Source organism: Vulpes lagopus, chromosome 3 (genome assembly GCF_018345385.1).
Source record: "Vulpes lagopus strain Blue_001 chromosome 3, ASM1834538v1, whole genome shotgun sequence".
Lineage (NCBI taxonomy): Eukaryota > Metazoa > Chordata > Mammalia > Carnivora > Canidae > Vulpes > Vulpes lagopus.
Window position 1 is genome coordinate 127,771,656 of NC_054826.1, and position 17,571 is coordinate 127,789,226.

The following is a 17,571-nucleotide window of genomic DNA, read 5'->3' on the forward strand; positions in this document are numbered from 1 at the left end:
TGCTCCTGGCAGCAGGAAGTCGGTCAGGGGGCTTACATTCTGGGGCTCACCAGAGGAGCCCTTCTGTGGCTCCTCCCCAGCCTCCCTCCTGCTGGCATTCTGGGGTGGCCTCTCTGTCACCACAAGGACTGTCCCCACTCACAGCCACAGTCTGTGCAGTTTTTATTTCAATCAGGAAGTAATCAAATCTATATACAGTCTAAAAACAGTAGAAAAGGTGAGTAAAAAGGCCCACAGTCCATCTGGGGGGGGGATGGAGCGTGGGCCGGGCGAGCATCGTACCTGGCACCAGGGGGGGCTGGGCGCAGCCCCGGCAGCGACGATCACAAGGCCAAGCAGAGGGAGGCTCGCCAGGCACAGGGCACGGAGGACACTGCCTGGCCAAGTGAGCCTGCCTGCCTGTCCCCATGGGCCAGGCAGAGACCCTCCCCCGAGGCCCCTCACATGGCCAGCCTGCTTGGGACAGGCCTGTAAGGTCCCAGAGGAAGCCAACACTGGCCTGGATTCCATCAGCAAGTCCAAACCTGCAGAGGAAGGGCTCTGTCTCAGGTGCCCTTTGGCCCCGCTGCCTCACCACCACCTGCCATTCGTCCTGGCCCTCTAGGGCCACCTGCCCAAAGCTCCTAGGTCCTCAGCCCCTGTCCCCTGCTCTGGGTGTGCAGCCCCGGGAAGGCCCGAGCCAAGGTGCTGACCTTCACAGTGCTGTCCACGGCACCTGAGAAGAGCCGGCCCCGGGACACAGCCAGTGCAGTTACACTGCCCTGGTGACGTAGCAGGGTCTGCGTGCAGATCATGTTGTCCATACTCCACACCTGGGGGCACATGGAACATGAGGCCTCACCCGGGCCCCGCCGCCCACCCTCAGCCTCCCAGCAGCATCAGGCTAGCGCAGCACGCACCCTGAGAGACCGGTCATAGGACGCACTGAAGACTTTGGTCTGGTCTGGCGTGGAGATGACGGCCAGGGCGTACACGGTGCCAACGTGGCCTGTCAGGGTCCGCACCTGCTCCTTGGACTCGATGTCCCACACCTGACAGAGTGGCACAGGCGGGTCAGAGCCACAAATGAGGGAGGACAGGGGCCCAGGGTTAGGGCCTGCCCCTAGGCGTCCGCCTTACGTGGATGAGGTTCTCGTAGGTGCCACAGACAATGTGGTGATTCGTCACAGCAATAGAGTAGACGCTGCCGCCAGATGTCTGCAGGACGTGGATGCAGTCGAGGGTCCGGATGTCCCAGATCTGCGGACAAGCTCAGGCCACTTGGTCCCCGGCCAGGCACCAGAGCTTCTGAGGCTCTGGACAGCATGAGCAGCTTCCCCATCCCCCAGGATATGTGAGGGGACAGGGGAGATGGAGCCCCCAGGAGCAGGCCTGGGTGGTGCTGGCACAGGGGGAGGTCCTCCTGCAGGAAGCACGCAGGGCATACCTTGATTGTCTGGTAGGAGCCACTGTACAGGTAGCTCTGGGCAGCCACCAGGGCCCGAACCCAGTGGTTGAGACCCGTGAGCTCCTTCTTTAGCTTCAGTTCAGTGCCCACGATGTCCCAGACCTGCGGGGACAGCTGTGAGCACAGGCTGAGGGGCAGGCACCTGGCACCCCGATGCCCCACATGTGCATGCGCAATGTCCTGCCGGACCTTGATGGCCTTCAGGGAGCCGCTGAAGAGCATGTTGTGTGAGGAGACCAGCGTGCACACCGGGTTGTCGTGAGCCCGGATTGTGTTCACCTTCTGCAGGTTCTGGATATCCCACACCTGGTGGGCGGGAGAACGGGCGGCCTCAGGTTCCCAGACCCCAGTGTGGCCCCGGCCTCTCCCGCCCACCTGTCTGCCCCACTCACGATGATGGTGCAGTCCGCTGAGCCACTGTACAGCTTGCACCTGGGGGAGCGGAGGCAAGGTGTCAGGGCAGAAGCCACCATGCTTGCTGACACTGCCCTGCCAGGCCGAGGGAGCAGCAGCCACCAGGAATCGGCAGCTCGGGCCAGCACCAGGGCCACACCCGCTCTCTCGAGTCCTTGGTTTTCCTGTCTCAGCGAGGGAACCTTGGGAATGGAAGCCCAACCCCTGCTGCCTGCTTGGCAGGTGTCCGACAGCGAGCTGGGAGGTAATGACCCCCGTCAGTGCTGCTGGCAGTGAAGCCGCTGCTTTCTGGGAGCGAGCATGCGCCTCTCTCTCTCCATGCCTCGTGCTCATGCCATGACATGAGACCTCATGACGAGACAAGAGAAAAGGTCTAGAAGGGGCTACCCTGGGGGCAAGAGGGTTGCCGGGACAGCGACTCGGTGGTCCTGTCCCTGAACCGTGCCCAGGGCTCTGGCTACAGGCCGGCGAGCAGGAGCTGAACTCCCGCCTCCACCATGCCCTCTGGCTGCCTGAGGCACCCCCACACCAGCTCCATACATCGTGAATGTGTGTCTTCAGAGAGGGAGGGCCCGTGTGCTACCACCTCGCCATCCAGCCTTGCTCGAGAGCGAGGGTGCCCCACAAGAGGGCTAAACACAGCCACTTAAGGACATATGGGGCCACACAGGCTCGAGCTATGGCCCACGGGGTGGCGGCATGGGGTCTCCTGTCGTTGGCTCTGCACGGGCGCTGTGGGCAGTAGATGCACACATGCTTCCACTCACCCTTGGATGCACAGCGCTAGCACAATGCCGTCGTGACCCTCCAGGGTCTTCTGGCACTTGTAGGTGGTACATGTGTCCCACACCTGCAGAGACCAGGGTCAGGGTGGGTCCCAGCAGGGTCAGCCCAATGCCAGCAAGGATGGAAGGTGTGCTCAGGGAAAAGCCTCGGCCACAGGCAGGCCAGAGCTGGAGAGGTTGGCATGCAGTGCCCACCCTGCCCCAGGCTGTAGACCACCCCCCAGGCAAGACCCCACTCACCTTGATGGTCTTGTCGGAGGAGCCACTGAAGAGCAGGTCCCCCATGGAGTAGACACAGAGACACCAGACAGGGCCCTGGTGGCCCACGAAGGTTCCTTTGCACTTGAAGATCTGCTGCGGGTCGTAGGCTGTGGGGACGGGAGGAGCTGGTGAGGGCCTGGCGGCGCCCGGGGGTGGGGGCAGGGGCGGTGGCGGGAGCAGCAGGCCGGTACTCACATCCTAGGATGCCCATGTTGAGCCTCGCGTTGATATGGGACAGCTCGTCCTGCCAAGGGCAAGAGCGGAAGTCACGTTGGCTGTGGCTCTGTTACCCCCTGCCCCCAGGCAGCGCTCGGCCGGGGCAGAGCAGGTGCAGCGGCAGCCGTCCCTGGCACGGGCACCTGACGCTGAGCGGGGATGGGCCTCCTGCTGGGACCTACATGAGGGGCACTCCTGAGCCCCCCTGCTCCCCCCACTGCCCCCTCCACTTGGGCCCCAACTGCTGCTCACGTTCAGCATGGACGCATCCCTGCGGAACTCCATGAGGTCCTCACTGAGCTTGCTCTGGTTTTCGTCTAAGACGTCTGGGTGACAGGGAAGAGGGTGTCAGGGACCAGGAGGAGGGGCTGCCACCCTGCCTCTCTGGGACATGCCCTCACCGAACTTGAGCTCCAGGCTCTTCTCCAGCTGGTCAATCTTCTCTGAGAGCTTGCCCAGCATGGAGCGCAGGAAGGCAATCTCCTGGTCCTTCTGGGCCAGCGCCACGTGCATCTCGTGGAAGCGGTCGTCCGTCTGCTGCAGAAACTCCTTCAGGCCCTCGAAGCGACAGGTCTCCAGGTGCGTCTCATACGTGTCCTGGTTCCCGATGAACGTGCACCTGGAGGGCCAGGATGGCTGCCCTGCCCACCAGCTCACCTGCCCACTTGGCGGGGCCCCTCACCCCAGGAGTCTCTGTCCAGTCCTCCCCACACCTGCTCCCCGCCTATGTGTCCTGCTCCCGCTCAGCACCCAGCAGCTGCTTTGCAAGGAAATCCAGTCACTTTGCTCCTGCTCGCAGCCCTCCGAGGGCCCTTGGCCTGCCTCCCAGCTCCTGCCCCTCCTGCCCAGCACACCTCAGCTGCCCCCCCGCCCCCATGGGTCCAGCTGCCCAGAGCCCTTGTGCTGGTCCTTGGCGCACACCCGCACATGCATTAGTTCTCAGGGCCCGCCTTCCCTGGCCCCCCACGCCCCAGCCACTCCGACCCCTCTGCGTTCCTGTAGGGCTCGGGTCTCTCCTGCACAGCACCTGTACCTCAGGTTGTAATTACACAGCTGGTGGTGTGGCTCCCGCTAGGGTCCGTCTCCCTGGGGACCCTGGCTGTCTCCCCAGCGCTCAGCACACAAGTGGATCTCAACAAAGGTTTGCTGAAGGAGGGACTGTGAATGCCAGCCCGGCCCCCACCCCCTGCCCTCCTGCCTGCCCACCACCGTCCTAGGGCAGCCCCCGCGCACCCGCCCCCGCCCACTCACCCGTACTTGGAGTGGGGACACTTGATGTGCTCGCACTCCTTGAGGTGGGCTTCCAGGTTCATCTTGAGGAGGGGTGGGCAGCTGGGGTTGTTAGGGCATCGCACGGGCCTGTAGTCACAGCTGCCCTCGTGGTCCCTGTGGGAGGCAGGACACGGCGGGCAGGGGCGCCAGTTCTCAGCACCCCGGGAGCTGGGGCACTGGTTCTCAGCACCCCGAGAGCTGGCTGTGGAGGGTACTTACTTGCGAGCGCTGAGCTTGATGGTGAAGGGGCACCCTCGGGGGTCCACCTCAAAGACTGGGGGCTTCCCGCCCCCTGCCACCCGGCAGCCGTGCCTGCAGTGGATGAAGAGCTCCCCGATCTGCTCGGCCACCGCAATGTTGTTCACCACCACCGTCAGCTTGGCGTGGTCCACGGGGCACTTCTCTGGAGGGAAGGGCGTGTTGACCCCACAGTCCACCTGGCCACCCCGTCCCCTGGCACCTCTGCTCAGAGCACTGTGGCCAGGCTGTGCTGGGGGAGGACTCTTCCCTGGTGAGCAGCTGGTGGGAAACTGAGGCCTGGTGTGGCAGGCCCAGAGCATGCTCCCGACGCTGGGTGGAATGAGCCTGTGTCTGGGGCCTGATCCACTCATCTACCTGCCCTGCTGAGAGGCCTGGAACAGGAGGGGTGCATAGCTGGGCCACCAGGAATGACCACTGGGTGAGGAGGAGGGAACAGAGGTCCCTCAGCTGACTCAGGAGTCTGGGACGGGGTGGAGAGAGCTGGAGACACAGCGTGGAGAGGAGCCAGGCCTGGGCCAGGGCTCCAAGGCCAAGACAGTGAGGTGGGCAGCCCCCGTCAGAGAGCCCGGGGCCCGTGAGCTGTGGGTCTCACTGCTCTGCCCGTCAGGTTCAGAGGCTGGCCAGCGTGCACCTGGTGCTGCTGCTGCCCGTGGCAGAGCTGCTGGGGGCAGGATGAGGGAGGAGCCCCCGTGTAGCAGGGGCACCATCAGTGCTGGGCGCGGGATAGGACCCCCTGGAGGGACCCCCCCCACCCCCACCCCACCCTGGGTAACGAGGTGGCCGGGCCTGGGTCTGCAAGGGCCTTACCTGACTTCAAGGCGCATCTTCGACAGAACGTGTGCTGTGGAGATGACGGGTAAGCTTGGAGCACAGCCACAGAGCTGCCCCCCAACCGCCCGGGCCCCCTACAGGGGCACCTGCAGGGCAGCCACACCTGCTGGGCCTGTGACTGAGACCAAAGTTCCGCAGAACAGTGGCCGGCAGCCTGCCTGGCCTCATGGCAGTGTACAGGTCAGGAAGGGACGGGCAGGGCAGGATGCGGTGGCCTTACCCCACACGTGGTGATCACAGGGTCCTTGAACACGCTGCAGCAAAGCTGGCAGCAGAGCTTCACCGAGGGCTGCTCAGCAAACACCAGCGGCTCCTAGAGCAGGGCAGGCGGGTGAGGGGGCTGCTGCGCCCTGGCCCAGGGAGGGCCTGCTGAGGCCCCGGGCTGGGCCTGCACTGGAGGGGATGGGGATGGTCCCTCTAGCTGTGCCCTTGGCGGCCCGTGCGTACCGTCCACCTGATGAAGACTGGAAGGGACCCCCCCACACCGGGATCCACCCTCACTGCCTGGGCTGAGAAGGCGAAAAGCGTGCCTGGGGGGACTGGGCGGGATCACACCCTCTCACCAGGCCAAGGGGAAGGTCCTGCCACCACCGCCACCACAGACGGAGGGGCCGCCCTGCCGCGGACACACCTACCGGCTCCTCCTCCTCCTCAGGCAGCGAGAATGTGGAGCGCAGGGACATGCTGGACTCTGAGTGCAGGGAGCGGACGGAGATAGCCGAGTCGGAGCGGCGTGGGGTGCTGATGGGGGGCTGCAGGGCACGGGGGCGGGCAGCCCGTCAGCCGCGGGGAGGGCAGGGTCCCCTGGTCACGGCGGTCGCTCACGCGTGTGCCCGGGGAGCCGGTGCGGTGCCCGGGCCCCTGCCTGCCCGGCAGTCCCGGCCCTGTTGCTGGGCCACCCGCGCACGTCTGCCAACTTTCTTTGTGTAAATGGAGAGACTTCCTGCTATTGAATTCCAGGAGGACACGCTCGCCTGGCCCGCTTCCTGCTTCCCGTGAGGGAGTGTGGGTTGCGCACGGGGCGCCTCCATCAGCCAGTCCTGGGCCAGCCTCAGTGCCCGGACCGCCAGAGGGAGGGACGGCTGGCGGATACTACGGGGCCCTGGGTCCCCGGGTCCCCTCAGCCAGGCCACTGAGGCTCCCATGGAGGGCAGGGATGCCCCCGCTGACCCCAGGCCAAGATGCCTAAGCCAGAGGGGGAGGGTCTGGGGGAGCCAGGGGGGGCTCTGTCCCCCCCAAGTAGGGATCCTGTAAGAGCCACTGCTCCCCACACTCCCAGCCCACCCAGAGGCCTCATTCATGAACCACAGATCTCCAGCCTCCACAGACCATGGGCCCGCGGCTGCCCCTGTCTGAACAAGGTCAGGAAAATCCCCTCCCCACCAGCCACAGGGGAGTCAGGGGTCATGGAGCCCGAGGCAGGTGCAGCCACAGGGAGTGGGGCGCCAAGCATCTGCTTTGTGCTTGGAGAAGGCCTGGTGCAGCACCTAGCGTGTGGCACGTTTGAATGTGTAAAAACACCGTTTATCTTTGGATTAAATAGAATCCAAGGCGCGGCAGCCCAGCACGTGAAGGCGTGAATCCTGTGAGGCTGGGAGGGCAGGAGAACTAGCTGGAGTCAGCCAGGCATGCACTGGTGAGGTCCCGCTGAGGGAAGGCAGAAAACAAGGCCTGGGACAGGCGAGTGGCAGGAGGGACCCAGCCACCCCCCGGGCCAGTGCAGGTCCTCCCTTCCATCAGCAGGGCCAGGGCCCAGACAGGCAAAGCACAGCCACCCTGACGCTGGCTACTCGGCCTGGGCACGGACAGCCAACCTGACACTGCCCGGAGCCCCTTCCTCACTCTGCAGCGCCAGTGGCAGGAAGCTCTCTGGCTGTCCCGCACCTGTGCAGCCCTCACAGCCCCCAGGCACCTGCTCGGGCCTCCAATCTCCACCCAGCGGCCCACCCCCCCATCCTCCACTTCACACCAGAGGCACCTTTAAAAATGGAAATCTGATCTTGTCACCCGCAGGGCTGAACAGTCCGTGGCTCCTGTCGCTCCAGCTTGTAGGCCCTGCACCCTACAGCCCAGCTGCCCTCTCTGGACTCGTCTTCCACGCAGTCCAGCCATGGGTACTGAGGCCTTAGGGTATCCGGACACGCCAGCCCTCTGCCTCCTTGGCCCACTACCCACTGCAGACCTATGCTGGGGCATGCCTCGCAGCTGAGCCGCCCTCTTCAGCTACTCCAGGGACCAGGCTCTTGGGAAGGGGGGCACGGCAGGAGGCTGTGGGGAGAGGTGGTCACGGCACAGACCTACCATGCTGTCCTCCTCATCTCGTGGTGAGTAGGTGAGGGTGCTGGAGGAGGACGGCGTCCTGCGGTGCTGTTTGTACGTGCTGGTCCCATCAGCTGCCAAGCAAAGAGGGTTGGAATGCCATGAGTGGGGGTCACGGGGCTGTGCCTGGCCCATCATGGTGGGAGGCGGGCCCCTGGGCAGATGGGCCCAGCAGCGGCAGGAGCTGGGCCTGACATGGGGCTAGTTCTCTCTGGCAAGTCTCCTTGCCCCCACCCGCTTCCCTGGCCTCCTTCTTGATCTGAGGGACAGTGGCCAGGGCTGGGCTCGTGGGCAGCTGGGAGCCCCCGGCAGGAGCCGGAGCATGGGAAGGGCAAGGGCGTGAGCTGGCCTGAGCCCCCAGCTAGGGCCGCGGTGGTCCAGGAAGGGAGGAGCCCCCACATTCGCACTCCCTAGGTGGGCTGAAAGGAGGGTGGAAGGTCTTCTCTGCCTCTCCCCTGTGTCTGGCTGAGGCACGAGGCCAACGCCTGAGTGATCATACCCAATGCCATGTGCTTGGATCTGGGATACGGTCTTGTCTGCCCTCACTGCCAGGGTGGGGGCGGGGGCTCTGATGGCCTCCGTGCACCCGGGAGTAACAGAGACAGAGAGGCCCCTCAACTGGTGTGTGGTGGGGCCTGGGACAGCCCACTGCAGGGTCCACTCGTCTTCCACTGCTCCCCTGGCCAGAACCCGGCCCAGCCTCCGGCCTTCTCAGCCCACTGCATGGAAGTTGTTGGCCAGGGGTCCACGTGAGAGCCTGAGAACCTCCCTCACAGGCCCTGTGGGCAGCAGCCGGAAGCCCTGGCATGGCCGGCACCAGCCAAGCCCAGACGTCATGCCCAGCCCCGAAGACCTGGGTTCGTGATTCCAGGTCTGAGCAGCTGCCTGTGACTGGGCCTTAGTTTCCCTATCTGTACTGTGAGAGGCTCGGTGAGGCACGCCCAGCTCTGACCCCTCCCCGCCACTGAGCAGGGTGCTGGTGGGGCGAGTGCCAGACAGACTCAGCCCGGAGCCCTGCAGCTTCTGAGGGTGGCGAAGCGTTGAGGAGAGCACCTCAGGTGCTGGGATGACAGGCGACGTTTCTTTTCTTTTGCTCAGGACCGAACGTCAAAGAAGAAAAAAGGGCCCTTTCAGAGCCTTGGGCTGGGTCACCCAGTGGCAGAGGAGCCGGCGTGAGCACATGTGCGAGGCAGCCCCGCCACCTGCTGGAGGAACCTCCAGAAAAGCCCTGAGAAACTAGCTACTTGTGCAAGGAGCAGTGCAGCAGAAAGGCACCCCCTGAACCCCATGCCCACATCCCTCGTGACCCTCGTGACCCTCATGACCCGGGAAAGAGGCTGTGCCCCCGTTTGTTGCTCCTGATGACCTCCTCCGATAAATGGCCCAGGGGTACAACCAGGCTGGAGGAAGGACCCTATGAGTCCTTCTCACCTGCCAGTGTCCTGGGTGGTCCCCAGTCCCGGTCCTGCAGGGGCTGCTAGGACCTTGGGGCGGGGACGGGCCAGGGCTCACTAGGGATGGGTGGGGGATCCAGGGTGCGGGACGGGACGGGGATGCAGCAGCAGCAGAGCAGCAGGGAGCCCCCCTCCAACGCCAGTGCCGCTCCTGCCCCACTGGAAGCACCCCACATACCCTGGTGGGAGCTAGTGCCACCCAGTCCTGCCAGCCCAGACCGGCTGGGGCTGGCACACTCACCTTTCGTGATGGTGGTGACAGCCGAAAAGGCGGGCCCAAAGGTCGTTTCCATCCTGGTCTGGAGAGAGAATGCAGGAGGTTTGACCCCGGCCCCCGAAGTGGATGTGGACACACACACAAACACGCACGGACATGCCTTCACGCTGGTGTGCCTGTGGGCATGCGTGCGTATGCACGGACCACCCAGGCCAGGAGGGGTCGGCTCCAGAAGCTCTGCTGGAGGGCCGTGCATGTGTAGCGGGCGTAAAGGGCAGACCCCAACCCACGAGGTCTCCTCTTACCCCGGCTGCGACGTCTGGGGTGGGAAGGTTGGCGGGCCCCCCGGAGAAGCGGTTGTAGCGGGCGTTCTTGCCCGAGCTCATGCTCTAGAAAGGCATCTAGGGTCCTCCGGCAGCGTCTCCTGGGCGGGCGGCACAAGGGGTGGGCTTCAGACAGTAGCCTGGTCCCCACGGGCACACTTCGGCCTCTCCGCCACCGGTCCTGACAGAGGCGCGGCCACATGGGCAAAGTCCCTCTCCCTGCCCGCCTCCCACCCCAGGTGTGCACAGGCCCCAGGAAGGGAGGAGGCCCCGGCTATAGGCAAGCAGCAGGCCCTGGGTTTTACCTTCCTTTAAGGCCTAGCCCTTCAGAAAAGCCACTAGCTCCACCCCGGAGGTGGAGGCCCCCACGGTGCCGTCTGACCCCCCAGGTGTGAGGGCAGCTGTCCTCGGGGCCGAGACTGGGCCGTGGCGCCCAGGGCGGGATCAAGCCATATGCCTGCTTCCTGCCAGGGTAGGTGTGTCAGGCCCTGGGTAGTCCCCGTCCTGTGGACAGGGGACGGTGGCCACACCCCCGGGAACCTATGCATGACACACCTGGCGCCCAACACTCAGAGCCTCGTCATGCAGATAAAGCCATTTTGGGGGCAGAGGCAAGAGATGAGAGCCCTGACTCACTCCCCAGGCTTAGCTGAGGACTCATGGGCGGAGGTGGCAGGAGAGGGCACAGTGGGAACCATCCTGGGCCTCCGAGAACAGAAGAGGGGAGCACAGGCTACTGGAGGGGAGAAGGCCAGTGGCTGCCCAGATCATGGATGGGCCGGGGAGAGCTGCTCCACTGCCCCTTCCCAGAGGCCCTCCCAGCGTCAGGGTCCACAGTCGTGGCCTGTGCCCCACCTCCTGCCATGGCCCGGAGTCAGCGTAGCCACAGGGCCCCAGTGTCAGGCCAGGCTCCCCACGAGAAGGAAGGCTGCATCCCCAGGACTGCCTCCACCTGGCAGACATGAGCTCTCTGCCGCGGGAGACCCCTGAGCAGCCCCCCTGGGATGCTACACCATGAGCTCATCACCAGCCGCCCAGCCCAGCCACCAGAACAAGTGTCAGCATCTCTCCGGGAGACCAGCTGGTCTTGCTCCTATGGGACCGAAGGGGGTGTGGCAGGCTGGGGCCCACCCCGTGGTCTGAAGGCCCCCAGGACTGGGAAGGGTGCCTGGCAGGTGGGCTGCTAGGCCTCCCACACCGTGGGAGAAGGCAGGGGATGCTCTCTGTCCCCACCCGCGGTCAGCTGGCTGCAGCACCTTCTCCATCAGGCCCTCGTGACCCAGCACACCTGGCCACCCACGTCTGCCTCACACACACCCCGGAGCCACGCAGGGGTCTTCGGGCCTAACCTGCGGTCTCCAGGAGAGAGCTGGCCCTCAAGCTCTGTCCCCACACTGCTCCTGAGCTATCTGTCCGGCCCTCACCCTGTGTTTTCTCCCACCTGCCCCTTCAAATGTCACCCTCAAGCCCCCCTCCCAGGCTTCTAGACTCAGGCCTCAATGGGTGACTCTCAGCCCCCGAGTTGGCACCCACAAGGTACCGCCAGCCCTGCTCAGAGTGCCCTACGGGTCCAGCTAGTTAGAGGGACACACGAGGTGGGCCAAAGCCTCCCCTCCTGCCCATCACTCCCCCTGCTGTGACTCAAGGGACTTGGCTTTGTGTCCCAGACCAGGCTCTCCAGTGACTTGTCCTCTGGGCGGGGGCGCAGGCAGGGGCTCCTGGGAGTGGGCAGTATCAGGCCCGAGGTGTGAATGTGGCGTGTCCAGAAGCCCAACCTCCAGCGCTGCTGCTGGTCTCCGTGCTAAGCAGGAAATCTTGGGTGCTGCCCTGCTTGGATTATGGCCACTGTTGCCGGGGTGAGGTCCACACAGCTCAAATAGAGGAGCTCCAGGACTCACCTTTCGGGAAGCCCAAGGTTGGCTCCCACCTCAGCACCACGGGCGGGCGAGCTGGGAGGAGGGTGGGGGGTGGGTCACAGGGAGGTGGCTGGCCCACACTGACCTGGATTTTACAATCCATCTGCTCCCTCTGCTGCAAGCTCCCAAAGCCCAGAGGCCAGCCGCCAGCTCCAGCAAGCAGCACCCGGGGTCTGGGCAGCCGCGACCCCAGCAGGGACACTCCCCGGGACCCCGGCCAGGCCAGTCCGCCAGCCCCCATGGGGCCTGTGTGCCTGTTGCTGAAGTCTGAGAGCGCAGGCGTCTGGCGTCTGCCGTCTGGCTCTCCCTCGCTCAGGAGTGAAGTAAACAGAAAGGCATGCAGGGCTAGCAGGGCAACATGCAAATGGGCTGGAGAGTCCCCCAACGGCCAATAGCGGCCTCAGACGCAGGGCAGGGCAGCGGGTGGGGGCAGAGAGCAAAACCCAGCCACGGAAAGGGCGGAAGTAGGGATGGAGTAGGGACAAGGGAACCACTTCCCCATTTACACAGGTTGGCACGCAGCCCCAGGGTGCAGGCCACTGCCCCCGCCCAGCTGTGCGCCCCCAACACAGGGATCAGATCCTACCCTAAGCATCCAGGAATTGAGCAAGATGCCCTGAGCTTTCAGCCCTGCTCCCTCCCCAGGGGTTGCATCTTGCAATAAGAGTCTTCTCTGGCATCCTCCAGGTCTGCAGGCCAAACCCGGGAAGTGACCCGCACAGCTCCACACCCCCTGGCCCCCCAGCTGTCCTGAGGGTGTGCCCCAGCCCCCGGGGGGGTTGGCCCCTTCACCACTCCACATTACCCTGTAAGAAAGCTGACAGGGAGCTGTCAACTGGACAACCGGACTCTCCCAAACTGGGAGGAGCTGTGGGCTGGACCTGCCAGGCCCAGCTGGGGTGGGAGGAGACGGACCCCCCCACCAGCTCCCCCTCCCCAGCCAGGTCCCTACCCTGCCTCTTCCAGGTGCCTCAGCAGAGCCCGGGGCAGGGACCTGAGAATTCTCTTAGAGACACAAGACCCCAAGTCCCGGCAGAGATGGGTGGTCTGTCTGCCTGGAGCGGGGGTGGGGGTGGGGGTGTGTGGTACTCAAGGGCACTCAGGGTCAGTGCAGAACGAGCCCCTCTGTAGCCCCTCACGTGAGCCTAGGGTCAAGGCCCAGGGATCTTTGTCCATCCACATCTGTATCCAAAGGACTTCTGGGGCTCTGGGGTACACTCCCTGCCCAAGGGGGAACCAGAGATCCACCTACAAGGTCCTACCCCTAGCTCCTTACCGGGAAAGCCCCCCCACCATCCCCCTTCTCTGGGGGACCCCTCCCCAGCTCATGCCCTGGACAGAAGCCATCGGGATCTGCTAAGGCGTCACCCTTGGGAGTGTGGGACATGGGTCTCCCAGCGTGGTTTGTGTGGCCGGCAGCCAGTGGAGTGGGCAGTGCACATGCTGGAATCCCGCGGGGGGGGGGGGGGGGACAGAAGCAGGTCTCACTAGAGCCAAGCCCCACCCCGAGGCGGCTCCCCCAGCTGCCCCAGGCGGAGGGCGTGGTGGGGTCTCCCAAACCGCCTGTGCTGAGCCAAGAAGGGGGTAGGCGTGCCCTGGAAACCCCATCAGGCCGCACATTTGGTGGTGACAGTTCGGGGGGAGTACCAGTGACTCAGGACACCGCAGCCCTGCCTGGCACAGAGCTGTGGGTGGCCGGCTGGATTACAGCCGGAGCTCCAGGCACAGGCCCCGTATTACCCTCGGACCACCCAGCCCCTGGGTCAGCCCCTGCCCGGGGCCCCTGGGCCCAAGCCCAAGCGGGGCGGCCAAATCCTATAGAAACAGGCTGCGTTGCCATAGCAGAGCCACATACACTCCCCCTGACGTCCTCTTAGCATGTCTTTTCCATCCCAGACATGTAGGGTGTGATGTCAGGGATCCCCTCAGCACCTCAGCAGGTACTGGCTCGAGGCCGGCCAGGCCTCCCTGCCCTCACCTGCCACCCTTGTCTCTGTACCCACAGTCCTAATCCACAGGAGCTCCAAGGTCGTCCCTGGGATGCTGGGTCCTTACACCCCCGCCTGGTCTCTCACCTTGGGTATCCAGGCCCAGCCTCTCCAGCACCCACAGGCCCCTCTGCTGGAGGGAGAGCATCCCTCCTGCTGGGCCAGCCTGGCTCTAACCCCCACTCAGCAAGGGGAATGCCTCTGCCTTTCCACCTGCCCCTTGGGGCCAGACTCATCTCCTACTCTTTCCCTCCCATAGGATGGATGGCCACATACAAGCTGTAGACTCAGCCTGGGGGGGGCGGGGCTGGGAGGGTACTCCTGGAGAGCTTCCTGGAGGAAGGGACTGGCCAGATCCGGAGCAGGGAGAGAGCATTCTGGGAAAAGGTGGTATTTGTCCTATCTCAGCACCTGGCTGCAGGGCCCACTCTTACCTGCCCACACTCTCCCACCAACTCAGGGTCTGGCCCACCTCCAGCGGCAGGGGTACAAATGGGAGCATGTCCCACGCTGCAGCATGTACCACACTGCCTTAAATCAGTGAGTCTAAACCTGTGGAGACGGGTCCTGGGCCTGTGCCCAAGAGCCAAGTGGCCAGCAGTGGCTTAGGCCCAGGCTACACCTCCAGGCCGCCTGGCCGGTTCTCACCGCTCCCCATGCGGTTTCTGTCCCTCTGCCTTCCTCTTTCTCGCTTCCCTGCAGAAGCGGGGAGCGCATGCGAAGTCCACCCCACTCCCGGCACATCCCTTCCCTCCTGGTTCTGCAAGGCTGCTCCTTCTGCCTGGGGGCTCCTGGGGTTGGCTCACCCCCCAACTAGACTTCCAGACAGCATGCCTCCCCTGCTGGGGGCAGCCAAGCAGCAGGCCCCGAGTGACATTAGCACCAGCTGCCCCCCCACCCCAGGGGCCAATTTCCTCTGTCATTTGCCGGCCTGACCCACACTCCTCCACGGAGCAACCCGATGCCTTCTGCCGCAGGGCCAGAGCACACAGGACGGCTGAGGGGGGCTGGCGGGCCCCTCTGCAAGGGTCCCTCCTGCCTAAGCCAGCCTGAGCACCTGGCGAAGCCCCAGTGGCCCACCCAACAGCAAGGTCAGGCCAGTGGGGACCCAGGTTCAGAGCAGGTTACGTCCTGCCAACACTGCCCAAGGCTGGACACGCGCTGACCCCTGCAAGTGTCCTTTATGGAGATGGAATAGCATCACGGTCAAGGCCACGAGCGCAGGAGTCAGATTCAAATCCCACCTCTGCCACACAACAGTTGCGTGACTTTGGGCAAGCTGCTCACCCTCCCGGACCTTCGATTTCCCAGCCCCGAAATGGAGTGGATGTACCCACGTCCAAAAGGAACTGTGAGGGAACCCTGGGTGGCGCAGCGGTTTAGCGCCTGCCTTTGGCCCAGGATCCTGGAGACCTGGGATCAAGTCCCACGTCGGGCTCCTGGTGCATGGAGCCTGCTTCTCCCTCTGCCTGCCTCTCTCTCTCTCTATCATAAATAAATAAAAATTAAAAAACAAAACAAAACAAAAACAAAAACAAAAAACAAAAGGAACTGTGAGAGACGCCTCTCAAGGCACCAGCCAAGGCCCCGCCAACAGCAGCCTCTCTCGGGAGCCGGAAACAGAGCTGAGAGGCCATCCCAGGACTTAGAGCCTGCAGGAGGCCACGCGGAGGCCGAACGAAGCCCTGTTCCTCTTGCTTCCTCTGTTCTGCCAGCAAACTGAGGAGCCTGCCATCACTGAGGCCAGGCAGCCCCAGTCCAAGCTGTGCCCCGAGCCGCCAAGCCACGGCGCCCAGCCTGCCCGGGGACCCCCAGCCAGCACGGGCCCTTCCACACACTGCTCCCATCTCCCGGATGGCGCCTTGCAGTTCCCACGGCCAAGTTCACACCCACCGTGGGCCAGTCCCCGTGCTGGGGAGGGGGCGCGAATGTGAGCTGGAGCCGCTGGGGGCCCTGGGAGGAGAGGCAGATGAGGCTCCAGAGTACTACTGATCCCCGTAGGCACTTTTCTGTGGGTTCTTGTCCCGACTAAGTCAATACTGCAGGCTTTGGTCTGTTCCATTGGTTTCCAAAAATACCATGACCCACAGCCACAGTGGGGGTTACTCCACAGGGACCCCTCAGGAAGGAGGACTCCCCCTCCTTCTCAGCTGGTTACCTCCTTCATCCAGGCTGCCCCTACCTACCCCCGCTTCCCCTCACAGTGAGGCTCTGGCTGCCGGGGGGGATAATGCAGAGATACCACACAGGAACCTCGAGACACCGGGGCTGGGGGATTCCATGGAGAGACGTGAATCCCCAGAGCAGTGCAAGTAAGGGCCGCTCTGACAGGGCAGCTCTGATAAGGGCAGTAGGGGCTGCCCTTATGACACAGAGGTGGTGTCTGCTACGCAGGCCTTCAGGGAAGGGGTGAGGGAAGGGAGGGGCCCAAAGAGAAGGAATGAGGAAGAGAGAGGCCACATGCTTGGCAAAGGCCAGGGGGGTGGGTAGCCACCAGGAGAGGGGACCTGTGTGCGCGTGGGGATGCCTGTGGGATGGGGAGAAGGCTGGGCAGCCTGGAGCTCCAAGCAGGGGAGGCTGCAAAAGGCGGAATCCCCAGCCCTAGCCTCCACCCCTGTCCTGCCAAATCAGGGTGGGATCCAGAACTGCAGGCTTAGCCCCAGCTGCATGCCCCTGCCTGGTCAAGACAGCAGACCCAGTGAGGGGTGGGAGCCCCCTCCCAGCCCGCTGTCCCCCACGCACAGGCCAGCCTCCTCACCGTCTCCTGCTTCCCCGGAAACATCAGTCCGTCCTCCACACATGGCCAGGGGCTCCTTACTAGACTTGGATCTGACGCCGGCTCTCGTGGCTTGAGTGCCCCCCCAACAGCCTCCCTGCCACCCTGCCCGCCCTGCACCGGCCTCAGGGGCTTGCCTGTCGCCCCTCTGCCAGCACTCCCTGGTGCACCTGGCCCCTTCTCCTCGCTCTGGCCTTTGCACACCTTGCTCCCTCTGCCAGGCATGATCTTCCAACAACTTCCCAGGACAGGCTGCTTGCGGGAGGGACCTCCGCCCTCACCAAGGCGGTGGGAGCGCCCAGGGCTCCCCCGCAGCGTCCTGCTTCTCCCACAACACCTATCACAACTCCTCAGGATTCCGCGGGTGCTGTCCAGCGCTCCGCATCCGGGATCACCGGCTTGAGCCCCCAGGGGACGCCTGCCAATGCCTGGAGGCATTCCGGGTGGTCACGGGGTGGGAGGGAGGCCCCTGTATCTATCGGGTGAAGACCGGGGATGCTGCTCCACGTCCACCGAAGCACGACGGGGAACGCTCGGCGCCCAGTGTCAACAGCGGCGGGCCGCAGAAAAGCTGCCGGAGAAGCAAAGCCCGCGCCAACCGGGGCCGCGACGCCGCTCCACGAACGCGGCGGGGAGGAGGCAACAAGCAACGACCGCGCGAGACCCCGGCCCGCGCCCGCCCCGCCCCCCAGGCCGCTCCCCGCCTCCGCGGGCCCCGACGCGCCCCCCGCGCGGCCCCGAGGCACGAGCCCCGGGCCAGGCGCGCCTCGCCGACACTCACCCGCCCGCGGCCACCGGGGAGCGGCAGCGCCACCCTCCCACTTCATCGTGCCCCCGCGGCCGCCGGCCGGGAAAGGGACAGGACGTGCGAGCCGGAAGCGCCCAGGCGCGGCGCCCGCCGGGACTTGTAGTTCCCCGACTCGCAATGTCCGTGGGGCCGCCTCACGCGCGGCTCCTCAGAAACTACGATTTCCGGCGGCTCGACGTCGAGGGGCGGGATTGGCAGCTTTAGAATCACTCTATGTTGCAGGTCGGAGTCTGATTGGTTGCTTGCGGCTGTCGCTCACGGTCCTGTTCGGGGCCGGGGGGCC

The 17,571-nt window shown here is 64.7% G+C and overlaps 1 protein-coding gene across 4 annotated transcripts; it reads right to left on the bottom strand.

The window, feature by feature from the left end:
* Positions 1–145: 145 nt before the first annotated feature.
* On the bottom strand, positions 146–17,414 carry TRAF7 (TNF receptor associated factor 7). 4 transcript variants are annotated; one of them, XM_041749201.1, is made up of 21 exons: positions 17,262–17,414; positions 9,783–9,901; positions 9,502–9,559; positions 7,789–7,880; positions 6,123–6,239; positions 5,708–5,800; positions 5,464–5,497; positions 4,615–4,798; positions 4,381–4,509; positions 3,525–3,742; positions 3,376–3,449; positions 3,103–3,151; positions 2,887–3,014; positions 2,629–2,711; positions 1,840–1,879; positions 1,637–1,753; positions 1,427–1,549; positions 1,120–1,239; positions 900–1,031; positions 693–812; positions 146–524 (listed from the first exon to the last, which is right to left on the bottom strand). In XM_041749201.1, exons 2-21 carry the CDS (start codon positions 9,861–9,863, stop codon positions 510–512), a joined length of 2,007 nt encoding a protein of 668 aa, XP_041605135.1. In that variant the 5' UTR covers positions 9,864–9,901; positions 17,262–17,414; the 3' UTR covers positions 146–509. The 4 variants fall into 4 exon arrangements, with proteins under 4 accessions (XP_041605135.1, XP_041605133.1, XP_041605134.1 ...); XM_041749199.1 differs by having other exon boundaries at positions 4,375–4,509; XM_041749200.1 differs by lacking the exon at positions 17,262–17,414 and adding an exon at positions 11,802–12,046 and having other exon boundaries at positions 4,375–4,509.
* Positions 17,415–17,571: the final 157 nt, after the last annotated feature.

Coding starts and splice junctions, on each gene's coding strand:
- TRAF7 (XM_041749199.1), bottom strand. CDS start 9,863: ATGAGCTCGGGCAAGAACGCCCGCTACAACCGCTTCTCCGGGGGGCCC. Junction 5,801..6,122: donor CTGAGGAGGAGGAGGAGCCG/GTAGGTGTGTCC, acceptor GCCCTGCTCTAG/GAGCCGCTGGTGTTTGCTGA. Junction 3,152..3,375: donor GGGATGCGTCCATGCTGAAC/GTGAGCAGCAGT, acceptor TGCCCTTGGCAG/GACGAGCTGTCCCATATCAA.